We start from the raw sequence: 21,115 nt of genomic DNA, 5'->3' as shown, positions 1-21,115 counted from the left end.
TTTATTTTCTTTTATTCAATCCCATAATCATTACTGATACACAGTACGTTCTTAGAGTAATTGTGAGTCTTAAGATAAATATAAAAAACTTTTGTGGCATAAAGTAAAATGTGATTATTATTAAAGAAAACTGACTCACTCACAAAATAAATATAAAAATATTTTAGTTAGCTTTTTACAGTATTAAAACAGTTTAAATGCTTTCTTATCTAATAATTAATCAGATGTAAAAATATTTTTTTATTACAAAAATTGATTAATAATCAGTATAAGAAAAATGTATTCAGAAAGAAGATAGGTGAATTTTTTGTCCCACTTTATCTTCTTTTGCAGTGAGCTTGTCTTTTCCATAGTTACTTTGTGTGCTAATTAAGGCCATGAATTCTAGTTCTCTGATATCTAGATATTGTAAATATTCTTAGCATTTGAGTCAGTTTTAAAATGGGGGCTTTAGTAGTTTACATTAACTTTACTAAAATATTTTATTCTTTTTCCTTATATTAATATATATATATTTATACATTATTAATATTGACTATTTTCATTTTCCACATTTTACATATTTAATAATTCTATCAAATATTAATTTTGGTAATAGAATAAATGTTATGTTCAAAAACTAAAATAAATAAACTACCAAATTATTGATTTGGATACAAATATCTGAAATATTCATACATAGATCTTTCTTGAAAAATTGTTGCTTAAAAAGTAACAACATAGATAATACATTATACATAGCATACATATAAATATTGTTAAAATTAATTGTCAAATTTTAATTTCTGAATTTTTATGCATACTCTATCTCTCTCTTATAGTTTAGCCATTACAATTTTTTAAATTAATGTTGTTGTTACAGTTTGTTTTACATAACTTAATCAGTTTTATACAACACTGAACCATTAATTATGCAGTAAGAGCAAAGCAGATTTATACAAGTTTATATATTTGAATAAATAGCAATTATAATTTGTTTTCTTTATGTATTATGATCTAAATTACATAATTTTTTAATATTTTGTTTCTATAAAATTCTATTCTATTAATATTTCTACTTCCTGCATAATTAAAAATCCAAAATAAAAAATGAAAAGACATAAAATTCATCTTATAAAACTTTCATCAAACCTTTCTTCAGAATAAATATGCAATTTCAAAATCACAGAAAATTTTTTTCATATTTAAAGATTTAAACAAAAAATTATAGATTTCAAATATTTTAAATATAATAGGGATATAATGTAGGTTTATTCAATCTAATATAGCAAATATATATATATATATATTTATTTATAATGCAAACTATATGTATAGTATATGTATTTAGTATTAGCATATACATAACTTTTTATTGGTAAGTTTAATTTTCTTAAACAGTAATATAAACTTTTTTTTTTTCAAATTTGGCACAGTTCAATGACACAACCTATTTGGAATAATGATCATCACCAAATTATTTGCAGACATGATATATCTATGAATGTATTTATTACAATATTTAAATTTTCATACAATTATTTTTGATTATGTATTATATAGTAAATAATATTAGCTTCAGCATTTATTATTGAGTTAGTATGTAAATTTTATTTTGATTTGTAAATAAAAATATAAAATCATTATTAATTTTAAAATATATTTCTAAGAAAGATATGATTTATTTCTTTAGAATCCGTAAAAAACATAGCTAAAAACTAAATTTTAAAGTTAATAATTAAACTTAAGTTTTATTTTAAAGATTTGGTATTCTTTTCAAGTTGTAAAATTTTAAATTAATTATAATAATAGAAATTGAACATTATTTTTTTTTTCTTATTGAAGATAATATATTAAAGATTTTGCAAAGGTCTTTTCAAGATTTTAATTATTACATTATTGAAATTCTTTAACGAAACTCTCTCTCTATTCAAAATTAACTAACAATTTATATGAAGTAACAGAATTAAGATTTTCAGTAAAATTTGAAATTGTTTAAAATTCATATTAAAAATGTTCCTGTAAAGAATATTTATGCATTCAAATGTTGGTTATGAAATATGACCAATTAAATTTAAACTTCAAGTATAAAACATTGATTCAAAAAAATAAAAATATGATATATTTTGAATTGTGTTGTGCAAAATTTGTTAGTAAACTTTGTTTTTCTTATAAAAATTTTTTTAGGACCTTCATAAATATATAACCTCAAAATTACAGAAGAATTTTTCACATTTGATTTAAAGATTTTAAGTAAAAATTAGTGAATTTCCTGTGTTCTCTGTTATATCTGATCATTGTTTTATTTTATACAGTACTATTATGTATTAAAAGTTATACAAAGTTACTTTTTATTAACAGTCTTACAGGCTAATGTTAACAAATTAAGTTTAAATTTCATAAAAATTTATTGTACTACATTTTAAAATTATATTTTACAAAAACAAATTCTTTTTATATGTTTGTCATTTGATATTTTGGATTCATACCAAACTGTAACAGACAGCATAAACTAATTGCACAATTTCAAAATATAAGTAAAATTTTGAAATAAATATATTTCAAAATTTACAGTCTACTGATATTATTTTTTAAAATTAAAATGAGTAAAAATTTAACTAAATTGATTTAAAATAATTTTTTATGCAAATTGTTAAAAATTAATTATTGTTATTATTGTAATAAGAGAATATATTTTAATTGAAAAAAAAAAGATTTTCAAATATTTATAGCTTGATTTAATTCATATTTTATTATTCAATGTTTTCCTACAATTTAAAATAAAATACATAATAAATTTTTAACTTATAATGTTAATAAATAAAATTTTAAGATTTAAACATCAATTTTTTTCCTTTTATTAATAAATTTTAATAAAAAATATTTTTATTTTATTAGGGATATTTTTGTAAAGCAACTGCACTAGTCACATTAGAAAGATTTGAAGATGCAGCAGAAGCATTTTTTATATGTTTAGTTTTGGATTCTTCATCATCAGCTGTTAAAGAGGAACTTGTTCAGGTAAATTTTCAAAACTTAAACTGTCAAAAACTTAGAAATAGAGCAAATTTAACTAAAAGTGTCTAAAATAATTCATTTTATTTATGTTTAAATAAAATTTGCATGATACTCATCTGAAAAATGTAAAATTCAATTTCTGGTATTATATGTAATATATACAAATATTATATAGGTCTTATTTTCTTTTATCTTTTAGAAACAAACTAAATATGTTTTGTTTAATTTGTTTAATTAAACAAAACATATTTAGTTTTAGTTTATATTTAGTGTTTTTAAATATTAAAGTTTTTATTAAAATACATATATTATAAAAATATGAAATATTGCTTGTGTTTATGACTTCATATTATTATCTGTATAAAGTGCTTATTTTCAGGTAGCCAACTATTTTAAATTTTTTCATAAAAGGAACATTTTTGTCCTGTTTTAGGACAAAAATGTTCCTTTTGTGAAAAAATTTAAAACAGTTGGCTACCTGAAAGTAAACATTTTATACAGAGTAAGTAAAAGTTCAGAAAACTTGGTATCATCTTGATAAATAAATAAACTAAATAATTGCTTTAGTTCCATAAAAGTATTGACTTCCTGAACCAAGTAGTTATGTAGATTATTTATTCATAATAAATAAATATTATTAAATCTGTTAAAAAACATTAAGAATAATTACTCTCAACTTTTTATGATTACCAAAGTCAGGTATTTAATTATTAATATTATATTAAAAATATATAAACTTTGATAAAATTCTTAGTTATCTCTTGTACTTTCCGGACTCTTCATCTGAGGTGAAATGTTAAAAGCAATAAACCAGTTTTAAAATGACTTTAAAACCATTATTGTTTATTATTTTCTTTATTTTTCTCATATATGCATTTTAATCTTCTGATCCTCCTATTTGAGAAATGCATATATGAGAAAAATAAAGAAAATAATAAACAATAATGGTTTTAATTTTTCTCATATATGAATTTCTGAAATATGAGGATCAGAAGATTGAAATGCATATATGAGAAAAATAAAGAAAATAATAAACAATAATGGTTTTAAAGTCTTTTCAAAACTGGTTTATTGCTTTTAACATTTCACCTCAGATGAAGAGTCCGGAAAGTACAAGAGATAACTAAGAATTTTATCAAAGTTTTATCAAATTATATATATTTTTAATATAATTTTAGTAAATAAATATTATGCTATTTTAAAGAGAAATAACAATTTTATATTAGTATTAAATCTTTATAAAATGAAAATTTTAAAATTTATTAAAATAGTTGCTTATAATAATTACTTAAATGAATAGCAAGAATTGTGGCATTGCTCAATAAAGCTTAATTCAAAAATCTAAAAATCAAAAATAAAAAAATCCAGCAACAAGTTGCTTCAAAATGGGTGAACAAAATCATGCTACACATACATACACACTAACATCCATACATACAGAAAAAACTCTTGAATTTTTTGCATTTCCTGACGTTTCAAAAATGTAAAAATCTTTTTGGGGTCAGTTTTTGACCACTCACCATTCTTTCCTCTGTTATATATAACAGAACTATGAAAGTAAAAATTAAACTTTTATTTAGATAATATTTTTAAGTGACAGAAATGTATAGAAATAAAGTTTTTCAAGTATAATATTTAAACTTGATGTGAATATAAAATTATATTCACATCAAGTTAAATATTATACTTGAAAAACTGAAATAAAAATCACAATCAAATTTACAAAGAATTCTTATATTAATAAAAAAATTCTTGTATTTGGTTATTAAAAGAAAAAAATATAAAAGCCAACAACTTTACAGAAAAATAAATAGTTTAATACATTAATGCAAAGTAAACATTAGCAATTCTTTATTAAATCTTACAACTAAAAATATATTCAAATATTTACTGACTAAAAGCTTATATTTGAGAACTTTTTACACAATGATAACAAATTATCACAAAAATTTATTACAGAAAAAAGTTCAAAATGTAAAAAAAAAAGAAAAATATTATTCAATTAATAAATTTATTCTATTCTGCAACTAAATAATAATAAATAAACTGTTTTCAAACTTATAATTTATGTTATACTGATAAAATGACTTACAAACAACCTTGCACTTTTTTTCAGCTTTATAATGTTTATTCTTATATACCAAATTATAGTCTAAACAAATGTCTTTTGCTCTGTTTAGAGCTGGTTTCAGGCTTATATCAAGGAAAATTGAGAGCAAGCTGAGAATTTTATGTCACTGCTATAACAGACTTGAGCTTTTGAAATTAAAGTTGGAGTTAGTTACAAAGATTCTCATTATCAGTTCCTCACAATTTATATTTTTAATTCATATGCAATAAATATGGTAAAAATTTTTTTTATAAATGACAAGAATCTTTACAACCAACCTCAAAAGATCAAGTTTGTTATAGCAGTGACATAAAAGAACATATTTAAAACATTCTGGAATTTGGAACATAAAATTCTCAGCTTGTTCTTGATATTCTTTGCTTTAAGTCTGAAATGGCTCCTAAATGGAAATAAACACATTTGCTTAGAGTATAATTTTGTATACAAGAATAAACATTATACAGGTGCAAGAAAGAAACAAACTAAATATGTTTTGTTTAATTTGTTTAATTAAACAAAACATATTTAGTTTTAGTTTATATTTAGTGTTTTTAAATATTAAAGTTTTTATTAAAATACATATATTATAAAAATATGAAATATTGCTTGTGTTTATGACTTCATATTATTATCTGTATAAAGTGCTTATTTTCAGGTAGCCAACTATTTTAAATTTTTTCATAAAAGGAACATTTTTGTCCTGTTTTAGGACAAAAATGTTCCTTTTGTGAAAAAATTTAAAACAGTTGGCTACCTGAAAGTAAACATTTTATACAGAGTAAGTAAAAGTTCAGAAAACTTGGTATCATCTTGATAAATAAATAAACTAAATAATTGCTTTAGTTCCATAAAAGTATTGACTTCCTGAACCAAGTAGTTATGTAGATTATTTATTCATAATAAATAAATATTATTAAATCTGTTAAAAAACATTAAGAATAATTACTCTCAACTTTTTATGATTACCAAAGTCAGGTATTTAATTATTAATATTATATTAAAAATATATAAACTTTGATAAAATTCTTAGTTATCTCTTGTACTTTCCGGACTCTTCATCTGAGGTGAAATGTTAAAAGCAATAAACCAGTTTTAAAATGACTTTAAAACCATTATTGTTTATTATTTTCTTTATTTTTCTCATATATGCATTTTAATCTTCTGATCCTCCTATTTGAGAAATGCATATATGAGAAAAATAAAGAAAATAATAAACAATAATGGTTTTAATTTTTCTCATATATGAATTTCTGAAATATGAGGATCAGAAGATTGAAATGCATATATGAGAAAAATAAAGAAAATAATAAACAATAATGGTTTTAAAGTCTTTTCAAAACTGGTTTATTGCTTTTAACATTTCACCTCAGATGAAGAGTCCGGAAAGTACAAGAGATAACTAAGAATTTTATCAAAGTTTTATCAAATTATATATATTTTTAATATAATTTTAGTAAATAAATATTATGCTATTTTAAAGAGAAATAACAATTTTATATTAGTATTAAATCTTTATAAAATGAAAATTTTAAAATTTATTAAAATAGTTGCTTATAATAATTACTTAAATGAATAGCAAGAATTGTGGCATTGCTCAATAAAGCTTAATTCAAAAATCTAAAAATCAAAAATAAAAAAATCCAGCAACAAGTTGCTTCAAAATGGGTGAACAAAATCATGCTACACATACATACACACTAACATCCATACATACAGAAAAAACTCTTGAATTTTTTGCATTTCCTGACGTTTCAAAAATGTAAAAATCTTTTTGGGGTCAGTTTTTGACCACTCACCATTCTTTCCTCTGTTATATATAACAGAACTATGAAAGTAAAAATTAAACTTTTATTTAGATAATATTTTTAAGTGACAGAAATGTATAGAAATAAAGTTTTTCAAGTATAATATTTAAACTTGATGTGAATATAAAATTATATTCACATCAAGTTAAATATTATACTTGAAAAACTGAAATAAAAATCACAATCAAATTTACAAAGAATTCTTATATTAATAAAAAAATTCTTGTATTTGGTTATTAAAAGAAAAAAATATAAAAGCCAACAACTTTACAGAAAAATAAATAGTTTAATACATTAATGCAAAGTAAACATTAGCAATTCTTTATTAAATCTTACAACTAAAAATATATTCAAATATTTACTGACTAAAAGCTTATATTTGAGAACTTTTTACACAATGATAACAAATTATCACAAAAATTTATTACAGAAAAAAGTTCAAAATGTAAAAAAAAAAGAAAAATATTATTCAATTAATAAATTTATTCTATTCTGCAACTAAATAATAATAAATAAACTGTTTTCAAACTTATAATTTATGTTATACTGATAAAATGACTTACAAACAACCTTGCACTTTTTTTCAGCTTTATAATGTTTATTCTTATATACCAAATTATAGTCTAAACAAATGTCTTTTGCTCTGTTTAGAGCTGGTTTCAGGCTTATATCAAGGAAAATTGAGAGCAAGCTGAGAATTTTATGTCACTGCTATAACAGACTTGAGCTTTTGAAATTAAAGTTNATTCTCGAAGCTGTGAAAAATGCTCAATCTTTAAATTCAAGCATCATTCGTAAACGTCACGGTATTATCGCTAAGATGGAAACAATGTTAAAATTACTTGTGATAATCAAGTAAATGTGAAAAATTGTAAAATAATATAGGCCTAATTTGTTATACATATGTATTATCTAAGATTTTATTAAACATTTTTTTCTAAATTATTGTTTTCTTTAGTCTCCGGCCCCAATTAAAAATTATTTGTATGTGTTTATATGTGAAATTATACCCAGACTTACGCGAACTCGACTTACGCAGCTACCACTCGGTCCCACCTATCGCGTAAGTTCGAAGTATTACTGTATTTTGTTAAACAATGATGTGTTCATCCTGGTCTCAATCATTGTATATATCATATAAAGTGAATTATCATGTTAAATCTTTAATTTTACAATTAAAATATTTCATATAAAACTGATAATGATTTAAACATGCAAATATAAATTTGACTTATTAAATTATCTTCAATGAAGTTTTTTGTGTTCATATTAGAAGTATCTAATCAATAGTCTCTGTTGCTTGTAAATATTATATTTTGAAGATTTTCTATAAATCTTCAATGAAGTTTCCGTTGCTTGTAAATATTATATTTTGAAGATTTTCTATAAATTATCTTCAATGAAGTTTTTTGTGTTCATATTAGAAGTATCTAATCAATAGTCTCCGTTGCTTGTAAATATTATATTTTGAAGATTTTCTATAAATTTTTACAATATATGATATTGTGCAGCTTTTTTCTGTGTGTAATTGTTTAATAATCTTATTTCTTCCAGTGAGATTTCAACATCTTTATCATTTTATATGTTAAATTAGTTTCATTCTTTCCCCTCAACATTTCTATATTCTTTCTAGTCAATAGTTTCTGTATTTATTAGATTTTCTGAAGAATGGAACAACATAAACTTCAAAATTTTATAGTGTCTTACTTTATCATTCCTAACTTTCTAGAAAAGATTCTATTTCGTCTTACAAGTAAATTCAATTTTAAAAAACTTTTTCCCAATTCTTTGTAAAAGTTTCTCTTAAATCCTAGATATAAGAAACTGGGAGACATTGGAAACTATTATATGTAATAGTTATATATTATAATAGTATTATATAAATGATAATATAATGCTAATCAATGGTTATGTACAGTACTTATATAATATAATCTACCTTATAATTTTAGAATAACTTGTACTCTGATATTTTCTGAAATTGCAGGATACTATCAGCTATTTTTAATTCATTTGTATTAGCTTGATGAATATACAGGGTGATCCATTTGGAATGGCATAAAATTAAATGTGGAGAAAATAAAGTAGTGTATTAGGGTAGTGGTGCGTGACCCGTGGGTCGGAAGAAAATTTTTCAGCGTTGCAAAATTCAAAATTTATTTAACAATAAAAAAGATAAGGCTTTTCTTCAACAGGTGTCAGGTACCAGTAAAATAGTGAAATGANAACTTAAAATATTTTTTATTTAGAGATCATATTATCAGATTCTATATTATATAACATAATATATGAAGATGTATTCTATCTATAGATTGAAATGATAAGAAATCTGTCATCATATAAAATTATAAGGTTAGATAGGTATTAAGGCTATTTTTATAGATATGAAAATATGTTTACGTGTAAACACATAGATATATATATATATATTTAAATGCTGTTGTATATAAAATAAAGTACGAATCGCTGTAAAATTGCCAGTTTAAGAAAAGATGTATTACCAGGTTTCAGACTTAACGTACGGAAACAGAGCATAAATCTAAAATGTATTACCATTATTGATTTTATTACTCACAGAAAGACATATCGTTCCATCTGTTACGCTATACGTATAGTAAAAAAATTTTATATATTTTCGCTTGTTTCAAAGTAAATGTATTGTGTTTACAGTTACACGTAGAATATGCATATATGTGTATATATATAGATATAAGCTACGTATTTATATATCTTATACTAAATATGTAAACATAATATTTATGAGATGTTTTCACGATAACATCTGTTGAATGGATCTGTCTTGAAATATGCGAATAAAGAAAAATAATTTAAGCGTTATCGGCTTACTTAAGTTTGTTTATAGAATATATTTCTGAAAGTGATAGCGTTCATTAACACCTGTTCGAATACGAGATTGAATAGTATTATTTTGTTTGATGTCCATTCAGTTAATATTTGCGTGTTTTGACATTTGCGTGACTGCATTTTATTTTCTCTTCGGGACATTCACATCGCATCACGAATTCAACAATAATCGAACGTGTTTGATTTTCGCTTCCCGTTATCAATTGATAATAAGCAATGAATATATGTACTCAAAATAGAAATGTGTATTTTATAAATGACTAAACTTATAATATTTTCTACATGGCGAATTTCTGTAATATCATATTTTGCAATTATTAATATATGTTATTTAAAAATTATATTATATAAAATATTTTATTTATAAGCTCTTTTATGACATTATTTTGAATTGATTTTATTAATGATTGCATTTTACATGAATTGTACAATATATTCATATATATAAAGAGCTATTCATATAAATTGTATTGTTCATTATAAATGCTGTATTAATAATTTATTTCATAAAATTATTTTTAAACATTTTATAGTAATTACAAAGAATAATTTGTTATTGAATAAATTCTTTTTGATATATTTATTTTAAGTGTAAAATTTATGATCTGTTTATACAGATATAAAAGGTTTAAATTTTACTGCAAACTTCATCAGTAACAATAAAATACTGTATATGTTATGTATTATAAACATTATAAGTAATAATTAATAGAATATTTCAAATTATAAAAATGTGAAAAGAATACAGAATCTTTATTTTCTATTTTTGCTCAAATTATNGATTATTATTAAAGAAAACTGACTCACTCACAAAATAAATATAAAAATATTTTAGTTAGCTTTTTACAGTATTAAAACAGTTTAAATGCTTTCTTATCTAATAATTAATCAGATGTAAAAATATTTTTTTATTACAAAAATTGATTAATAATCAGTATAAGAAAAATGTATTCAGAAAGAAGATAGGTGAATTTTTTGTCCCACTTTATCTTCTTTTGCAGTGAGCTTGTCTTTTCCATAGTTACTTTGTGTGCTAATTAAGGCCATGAATTCTAGTTCTCTGATATCTAGATATTGTAAATATTCTTAGCATTTGAGTCAGTTTTAAAATGGGGGCTTTAGTAGTTTACATTAACTTTACTAAAATATTTTATTCTTTTTCCTTATATTAATATATATATATTTATACATTATTAATATTGACTATTTTCATTTTCCACATTTTACATATTTAATAATTCTATCAAATATTAATTTTGGTAATAGAATAAATGTTATGTTCAAAAACTAAAATAAATAAACTACCAAATTATTGATTTGGATACAAATATCTGAAATATTCATACATAGATCTTTCTTGAAAAATTGTTGCTTAAAAAGTAACAACATAGATAATACATTATACATAGCATACATATAAATATTGTTAAAATTAATTGTCAAATTTTAATTTCTGAATTTTTATGCATACTCTATCTCTCTCTTATAGTTTAGCCATTACAATTTTTTAAATTAATGTTGTTGTTACAGTTTGTTTTACATAACTTAATCAGTTTTATACAACACTGAACCATTAATTATGCAGTAAGAGCAAAGCAGATTTATACAAGTTTATATATTTGAATAAATAGCAATTATAATTTGTTTTCTTTATGTATTATGATCTAAATTACATAATTTTTTAATATTTTGTTTCTATAAAATTCTATTCTATTAATATTTCTACTTCCTGCATAATTAAAAATCCAAAATAAAAAATGAAAAGACATAAAATTCATCTTATAAAACTTTCATCAAACCTTTCTTCAGAATAAATATGCAATTTCAAAATCACAGAAAATTTTTTTCATATTTAAAGATTTAAACAAAAAATTATAGATTTCAAATATTTTAAATATAATAGGGATATAATGTAGGTTTATTCAATCTAATATAGCAAATATATATATATATATATTTATTTATAATGCAAACTATATGTATAGTATATGTATTTAGTATTAGCATATACATAACTTTTTATTGGTAAGTTTAATTTTCTTAAACAGTAATATAAACTTTTTTTTTTTCAAATTTGGCACAGTTCAATGACACAACCTATTTGGAATAATGATCATCACCAAATTATTTGCAGACATGATATATCTATGAATGTATTTATTACAATATTTAAATTTTCATACAATTATTTTTGATTATGTATTATATAGTAAATAATATTAGCTTCAGCATTTATTATTGAGTTAGTATGTAAATTTTATTTTGATTTGTAAATAAAAATATAAAATCATTATTAATTTTAAAATATATTTCTAAGAAAGATATGATTTATTTCTTTAGAATCCGTAAAAAACATAGCTAAAAACTAAATTTTAAAGTTAATAATTAAACTTAAGTTTTATTTTAAAGATTTGGTATTCTTTTCAAGTTGTAAAATTTTAAATTAATTATAATAATAGAAATTGAACATTATTTTTTTTTTCTTATTGAAGATAATATATTAAAGATTTTGCAAAGGTCTTTTCAAGATTTTAATTATTACATTATTGAAATTCTTTAACGAAACTCTCTCTCTATTCAAAATTAACTAACAATTTATATGAAGTAACAGAATTAAGATTTTCAGTAAAATTTGAAATTGTTTAAAATTCATATTAAAAATGTTCCTGTAAAGAATATTTATGCATTCAAATGTTGGTTATGAAATATGACCAATTAAATTTAAACTTCAAGTATAAAACATTGATTCAAAAAAATAAAAATATGATATATTTTGAATTGTGTTGTGCAAAATTTGTTAGTAAACTTTGTTTTTCTTATAAAAATTTTTTTAGGACCTTCATAAATATATAACCTCAAAATTACAGAAGAATTTTTCACATTTGATTTAAAGATTTTAAGTAAAAATTAGTGAATTTCCTGTGTTCTCTGTTATATCTGATCATTGTTTTATTTTATACAGTACTATTATGTATTAAAAGTTATACAAAGTTACTTTTTATTAACAGTCTTACAGGCTAATGTTAACAAATTAAGTTTAAATTTCATAAAAATTTATTGTACTACATTTTAAAATTATATTTTACAAAAACAAATTCTTTTTATATGTTTGTCATTTGATATTTTGGATTCATACCAAACTGTAACAGACAGCATAAACTAATTGCACAATTTCAAAATATAAGTAAAATTTTGAAATAAATATATTTCAAAATTTACAGTCTACTGATATTATTTTTTAAAATTAAAATGAGTAAAAATTTAACTAAATTGATTTAAAATAATTTTTTATGCAAATTGTTAAAAATTAATTATTGTTATTATTGTAATAAGAGAATATATTTTAATTGAAAAAAAAAAGATTTTCAAATATTTATAGCTTGATTTAATTCATATTTTATTATTCAATGTTTTCCTACAATTTAAAATAAAATACATAATAAATTTTTAACTTATAATGTTAATAAATAAAATTTTAAGATTTAAACATCAATTTTTTTCCTTTTATTAATAAATTTTAATAAAAAATATTTTTATTTTATTAGGGATATTTTTGTAAAGCAACTGCACTAGTCACATTAGAAAGATTTGAAGATGCAGCAGAAGCATTTTTTATATGTTTAGTTTTGGATTCTTCATCATCAGCTGTTAAAGAGGAACTTGTTCAGGTAAATTTTCAAAACTTAAACTGTCAAAAACTTAGAAATAGAGCAAATTTAACTAAAAGTGTCTAAAATAATTCATTTTATTTATGTTTAAATAAAATTTGCATGATACTCATCTGAAAAATGTAAAATTCAATTTCTGGTATTATATGTAATATATACAAATATTATATAGGTCTTATTTTCTTTTATCTTTTAGAAACAAACTAAATATGTTTTGTTTAATTTGTTTAATTAAACAAAACATATTTAGTTTTAGTTTATATTTAGTGTTTTTAAATATTAAAGTTTTTATTAAAATACATATATTATAAAAATATGAAATATTGCTTGTGTTTATGACTTCATATTATTATCTGTATAAAGTGCTTATTTTCAGGTAGCCAACTATTTTAAATTTTTTCATAAAAGGAACATTTTTGTCCTGTTTTAGGACAAAAATGTTCCTTTTGTGAAAAAATTTAAAACAGTTGGCTACCTGAAAGTAAACATTTTATACAGAGTAAGTAAAAGTTCAGAAAACTTGGTATCATCTTGATAAATAAATAAACTAAATAATTGCTTTAGTTCCATAAAAGTATTGACTTCCTGAACCAAGTAGTTATGTAGATTATTTATTCATAATAAATAAATATTATTAAATCTGTTAAAAAACATTAAGAATAATTACTCTCAACTTTTTATGATTACCAAAGTCAGGTATTTAATTATTAATATTATATTAAAAATATATAAACTTTGATAAAATTCTTAGTTATCTCTTGTACTTTCCGGACTCTTCATCTGAGGTGAAATGTTAAAAGCAATAAACCAGTTTTAAAATGACTTTAAAACCATTATTGTTTATTATTTTCTTTATTTTTCTCATATATGCATTTTAATCTTCTGATCCTCCTATTTGAGAAATGCATATATGAGAAAAATAAAGAAAATAATAAACAATAATGGTTTTAATTTTTCTCATATATGAATTTCTGAAATATGAGGATCAGAAGATTGAAATGCATATATGAGAAAAATAAAGAAAATAATAAACAATAATGGTTTTAAAGTCTTTTCAAAACTGGTTTATTGCTTTTAACATTTCACCTCAGATGAAGAGTCCGGAAAGTACAAGAGATAACTAAGAATTTTATCAAAGTTTTATCAAATTATATATATTTTTAATATAATTTTAGTAAATAAATATTATGCTATTTTAAAGAGAAATAACAATTTTATATTAGTATTAAATCTTTATAAAATGAAAATTTTAAAATTTATTAAAATAGTTGCTTATAATAATTACTTAAATGAATAGCAAGAATTGTGGCATTGCTCAATAAAGCTTAATTCAAAAATCTAAAAATCAAAAATAAAAAAATCCAGCAACAAGTTGCTTCAAAATGGGTGAACAAAATCATGCTACACATACATACACACTAACATCCATACATACAGAAAAAACTCTTGAATTTTTTGCATTTCCTGACGTTTCAAAAATGTAAAAATCTTTTTGGGGTCAGTTTTTGACCACTCACCATTCTTTCCTCTGTTATATATAACAGAACTATGAAAGTAAAAATTAAACTTTTATTTAGATAATATTTTTAAGTGACAGAAATGTATAGAAATAAAGTTTTTCAAGTATAATATTTAAACTTGATGTGAATATAAAATTATATTCACATCAAGTTAAATATTATACTTGAAAAACTGAAATAAAAATCACAATCAAATTTACAAAGAATTCTTATATTAATAAAAAAATTCTTGTATTTGGTTATTAAAAGAAAAAAATATAAAAGCCAACAACTTTACAGAAAAATAAATAGTTTAATACATTAATGCAAAGTAAACATTAGCAATTCTTTATTAAATCTTACAACTAAAAATATATTCAAATATTTACTGACTAAAAGCTTATATTTGAGAACTTTTTACACAATGATAACAAATTATCACAAAAATTTATTACAGAAAAAAGTTCAAAATGTAAAAAAAAAAGAAAAATATTATTCAATTAATAAATTTATTCTATTCTGCAACTAAATAATAATAAATAAACTGTTTTCAAACTTATAATTTATGTTATACTGATAAAATGACTTACAAACAACCTTGCACTTTTTTTCAGCTTTATAATGTTTATTCTTATATACCAAATTATAGTCTAAACAAATGTCTTTTGCTCTGTTTAGAGCTGGTTTCAGGCTTATATCAAGGAAAATTGAGAGCAAGCTGAGAATTTTATGTCACTGCTATAACAGACTTGAGCTTTTGAAATTAAAGTTGGAGTTAGTTACAAAGATTCTCATTATCAGTTCCTCACAATTTATATTTTTAATTCATATGCAATAAATATGGTAAAAATTTTTTTTATAAATGACAAGAATCTTTACAACCAACCTCAAAAGATCAAGTTTGTTATAGCAGTGACATAAAAGAACATATTTAAAACATTCTGGAATTTGGAACATAAAATTCTCAGCTTGTTCTTGATATTCTTTGCTTTAAGTCTGAAATGGCTCCTAAATGGAAATAAACACATTTGCTTAGAGTATAATTTTGTATACAAGAATAAACATTATACAGGTGCAAGAAAAGTGTGCAAGGTTGTAAGTCATTTTGTTAATAATTCCAGCTTCAGTAGAACTTAGGGCTTATAATGATAATTCAAAATATAATAATTTAATATATTGATATATTATTACATATAATTATTAAATGATAAATATATCATGTAATATATATTCATGTAAATATATCATGTAATAATTTATTAACTAAACTTTTAATTTTACAATTAAAATTTTTCATATAAAACTGATAATGATTTAAACATGCAAATATAAATTTGACTTATTAAATTATCTTCAATGAAGTTTTTTATGTTCATATTAGAAGTATCTAATCAATAGTCTCTGTTGCTTGTAAATATTATATTTTGAAGATTTTCTATAAATCTTCAATGAAGTTTCCGTTGCTTGTAAATATTATATTTTGAAGATTTTCTATAAATTATCTTCAATGAAGTTTTTTGTGTTCATATTAGAAGTATCTAATCAATAGTCTCCGTTGCTTGTAAATATTATATTTTGAAGATTTTCTATAAATTTTTACAATATATGATATTGTGCAGCTTTTTTCTGTGTGTAATTGTTTAATAATCTTATTTCTTCCAGTGAGATTTCAACATCTTTATCATTTTATATGTTAAATTAGTTTCATTCTTTCCCCTCAACATTTCTATATTCTTTCTAGTCAATAGTTTCTGTATTTATTAGATTTTCTGAAGAATGGAACAACATAAACTTCAAAATTTTATAGTGTCTTACTTTATCATTCCTAACTTTCTAGAAAAGATTCTATTTCGTCTTACAAGTAAATTCAATTTTAAAAAACTTTTTCCCAATTCTTTGTAAAAGTTTCTCTTAAATCCTAGATATAAGAAACTGGGAGACATTGGAAACTATTATATGTAATAGTTATATATTATAATAGTATTATATAAATGATAATATAATGCTAATCAATGGTTATGTACAGTACTTATATAATATAATCTACCTTATAATTTTAGAATAACTTGTACTCTGATATTTTCTGAAATTGCAGGATACTATCAGCTATTTTTAATTCATTTGTATTAGCTTGATGAATATGCAGGGTGATCCATTTGGAATGGCATAAAATTAAATGTGGAGAAAATAAAGTAGTGTATTAGGGTAGTGGTGCGTGACCCGTGGGTCGGAAGAAAATTTTTCAGCGTTGCAAAATTCAAAATTTATTTAACAATAAAAAAGATAAGGCTTTTCTTCAACAGGTGTCAGGTACCAGTAAAATAGTGAAATGAATTTATATTATTTATAAAAACTATAAGAAACTATTTATAAGAACTATATTTTTTTTTACAAAAACAATTGTCTGTATTAGTACCTAATACCCATACTTCAGCAACCAACAGGCAAACAGACATAGTGATACTGATAACGTTGTGGCAACAGAAACACACATTGACATATCCATATTTAGTACGTAATTTGTCTACAAGGACTTTATACTGGTGACTTGATTCTGCAATTCAAGAAAACATCAGATAAAAACAGTCTGTCTTTATTTTTCACCAGGTGAAAAATAGACTGTTTTTATAAATAAAATAAATGTCCTTGTAGACGAATTACTAAACATAAGATAAGGACACAAAGGCATATAATTTAGCACCCATATTTAGCTTGAAGTGCAACAGTATAGTTACAGTACAGTAAATGTCTACTGTCTATCCATGGGTCACAACAAAATTTTACACAAAATGGGGGGTTGGAAATGAAAATAGTTTGCACACCACTGTATTAGAGGTAACTAAATGTTATGTATGTATGTTGGAAGATTGTCAATTTCTACTTATAAGAAAATCAACACTCAACATGGCCTGCTGAACATTCTCCTCTCTGCCCTCTCATGCACTCTTCTTCAGTATGAAAGTCAGACCGATTTGCAGGAATTTCTGGTATCATTTGTTGAAGGATTCTGTGGTTTTTTTTTTTTTTTTTTGGAAACAACGACAACAACAGCAACAACAAAATGTTATTAACAATGAATATTTAATAATAGCAAAGAGAAATAAGTCTACAAAATTATGTTTTGCTAACTAAGGCAGCTGTAAATGAGACTACACAGTAGTACATACATATGGCAAACACCCATAAGTTAGACCTCATATTACACTGACCAACTGTTTTCTCCATATGTGCCCTCTTGCATTACAGAAAGGACTAAGTAGTGTTTGCTCAGCAGGGCACAACAGTCAAAGTTTAAAATATTAGAATTAAAACTTACACTCAATCATGAAGGATGTTGACTTTCAATATTTCTCAATGTTTCAATGTGTGGAAGCATGATGATACTCTTAAACTTGCCAGAAGAATAAGTTTAGAGTGACATGCAAAATGGAAATCATAATATGATTTCTATTTTGCATGTCACTCTTAAACTTGTCCTTCTGGCAAGTTTAAGAATGTCATCATGCTAATCATAATATGGTTTCCATTTTGCAAACCATAGTTTGCACTGAGCATCTACTCTGGTGTGACTGCATTTTATGTTCCTATGCATGTGCATTATCATGTGGCAGAGTACTGAAATGAACATCCACCATCCTGAAATTGACAATCTTCCAATATGTATATGTAAGATTTAGTAACCTATAATTTATTTTCTATACATTTTTAATTTTTGACATTCCAAACAGATCACCTTGTATGTTCCAATTGGAAAAAAACTATAAGAGAAATTAAGAGTTATATGATTCCTTACAAAAATTTATGGCTTTCTAGATTATTTAAAGAGATGTTAGAAATGATATGTAAGAAGCTGTTTTAAACTGAAGTTGAAATTTGTTTTGCTATAGTTATATCTACAATCCTTTATATTTACGTAAATTTGATAAGATTTATCAAAGAAATTAAATTTTAAAAAGGACTGAAATCCTTCTTTATAAAATTTGGAATGATAGAAAAACAAGAAATTAATTTATAAAAGATTGAATTTTGTTTTTTCATCCTACACTCAAATAACTGAAATGAAAACTATTACATTGGAAAAATTTTTGAGAGATACAAGGAACACTACATAAAAAGAACCAGAAAACCAAAATTAGTTTAGCAAAAAGAATTATTAAAAATTTATTGGAATATACTAAGATTGCAAAAATTTCATATGAAGAAAAATTATAGAACATCAGATAATTTTTACATTTATGGAGAGATTTTGAAAGTAATATTTATAAGCAGCCATAACTGAAATTTTATTACTTTTGTCTGTATGAAAGACATTTAAAAAGTAAAAAAAACAAATGGAATTAAGTGTATTGAAAGTGACTTAAAAAAATTTGACTTATATTTTGTATAAAACTTTATATGTAGTTACAATTTTATTATATTTGATGTAATATTAAATAAAATTTCAAATATTTTCTATTTTCTTTAATGAATCTTTTATAATCTGGCTTCTCATGTAATGCACATGATTTTAAAGAGTTGCAACTATAAAAATATATTTATTATTTAATTTTGTATAACAGCTTTTTAAATTTTTTAAAGTTAAAAATTATCTTAAAAACTGTTGAAAAATCAGTCATTTTTGATACTTTAACTTAATTGTTAATACATTATAACAAATTTTATTTTAATCTTTTATTTATTAAATTTAAAAATAAAAATATTTTATATCAAACCATGTATATACAGTTATTCTCAATTTCTGTTTTCAAATGTTACTACTTTGCTTGATGGAAAATTTTTTAGAGAAAATATCTTTTTTGAGTGCTTTTGCTGATTTTATTTATATATTCAGAAACTATGTTAAAAAAGAACAATTTTTAAAAATTACAAGTGTTAGATATGTTTTTAGAGTCAGAAACATCTTGTTTATTTAAAATTTTCAAAATTTATTCTTATTTTAAATTCAGTTATTTAAAGAATTTTCACAATTTTTTAATCAACATGATAACATCTGAAAATGGTAACTAGGACTGTTTTATTATATAGATATAAACATTAATCATAGACCAATATTTAGTAGCATAATGTGCATATAAGCTGAATTAGTTTTAAACTAGAATTAAGCCAATTAATTAGCATAATTCTTTTCAAAAATTATCCAACTTTTAGATATTATATTTGCTTTATCATACTTCTAACAAGCTGCTTTTATCTGACTAATGTATTATTTAATTTAAGACATGCAATGTTGATATTATGAATTGTTTTTATTTTTTTGCAAAACATTTTTATCTTTCTATTTATCCATTCATATGTTTCATATATTATATTATGAANAGTTTTATATAATATATGTTTATTTACATTGTAAATAATATTTTTATATTTTATTTAAAAATAAGTCCCTGTACCATATTACATTTGCTTTTATATGGAATATGTGAGGAGGGTTGCATACTATGGTGTATTCTTTCTCTCCAGTGTGCCTTTGTCACATATGTTATGGTACTCCTTTTACTATACTATTGATATATTATACTAGTTAATGAAATTTTAATTGTTTATTTAGATTATATTTGATTTTTTCCTGTCGAATCATGATATAAACTACTTTTGAAATGAGAATAACAGTTCTGACAAGAAAATCAATAAATTTGGATTAAAATTATTGATAATACATTGATAAATGATGAATAGATCACTATATAAATATTTGTATTATACATTGTACTTCATGAAACTTTTTTCTTTCATTTATTAATTCATCTTAATGTATTTTTATTATATAGTTAGTTGTTTTCTGCAACTATTTAGATGNTGCAAAACATTTTTATCTTTCTATTTATCCATTCATATGTTTCATATATTATATTATGAAAATAATTATTTTTTACAGTTATTGCATAAGCTTCTGTTAAAAAATTCATCATCTCATGATTACGTTGATTTGGGTGAATCATCATCCAACAATCATTTCTTTCCATCTTTGCAATATCAAAGGGAACATTCAGGCAGTGAAGGAAGTCTTTACAGTTCTACTAGCAATGATAGTTATAATTGGCAGTCTAGTGATATAGATAGTGATTCGTCTTGTGATGAAGAAGTTCTAAGGGTCAGTAATATTTGAAACATATCAACATGTTTTAACAGTTAAAATTTTGAATTTTTTTCTAATTTTTTAAAAATTGTCAT

General features: G+C 22.2%; 1 protein-coding gene across 1 annotated transcript in view; it reads left to right on the top strand.

Annotated features, from left to right (window-relative positions):
* The window catches only part of LOC111635990 (LON peptidase N-terminal domain and RING finger protein 3-like), a 44,073-nt gene that overhangs the window by 14,953 nt on the left and 8,005 nt on the right, over positions 1-21,115 (top strand). The window contains exons 3-8 of the mRNA XM_023381141.1: positions 1,742-1,746; positions 2,878-3,000; positions 9,224-9,264; positions 11,861-11,930; positions 13,323-13,445; positions 20,820-21,039. Coding sequence (XP_023236909.1) covers positions 1,742-1,746; positions 2,878-3,000; positions 9,224-9,264; positions 11,861-11,930; positions 13,323-13,445; positions 20,820-21,039 — 582 coding nt within the window. The remainder of the gene's footprint in view (positions 1-1,741; positions 1,747-2,877; positions 3,001-9,223; positions 9,265-11,860; positions 11,931-13,322; positions 13,446-20,819; positions 21,040-21,115) is intronic.

This window comes from Centruroides sculpturatus, unplaced genomic scaffold (genome assembly GCF_000671375.1).
Source record: "Centruroides sculpturatus isolate CEXI.00-Female unplaced genomic scaffold, Cexi_2.0 scaffold959, whole genome shotgun sequence".
Classification (NCBI taxonomy): Eukaryota; Metazoa; Arthropoda; class Arachnida; order Scorpiones; family Buthidae; genus Centruroides; species Centruroides sculpturatus.
The sequence above is the reverse complement of the archived record's forward strand: the minus strand, read 5'-3'. Positions and strand labels throughout refer to the sequence as shown.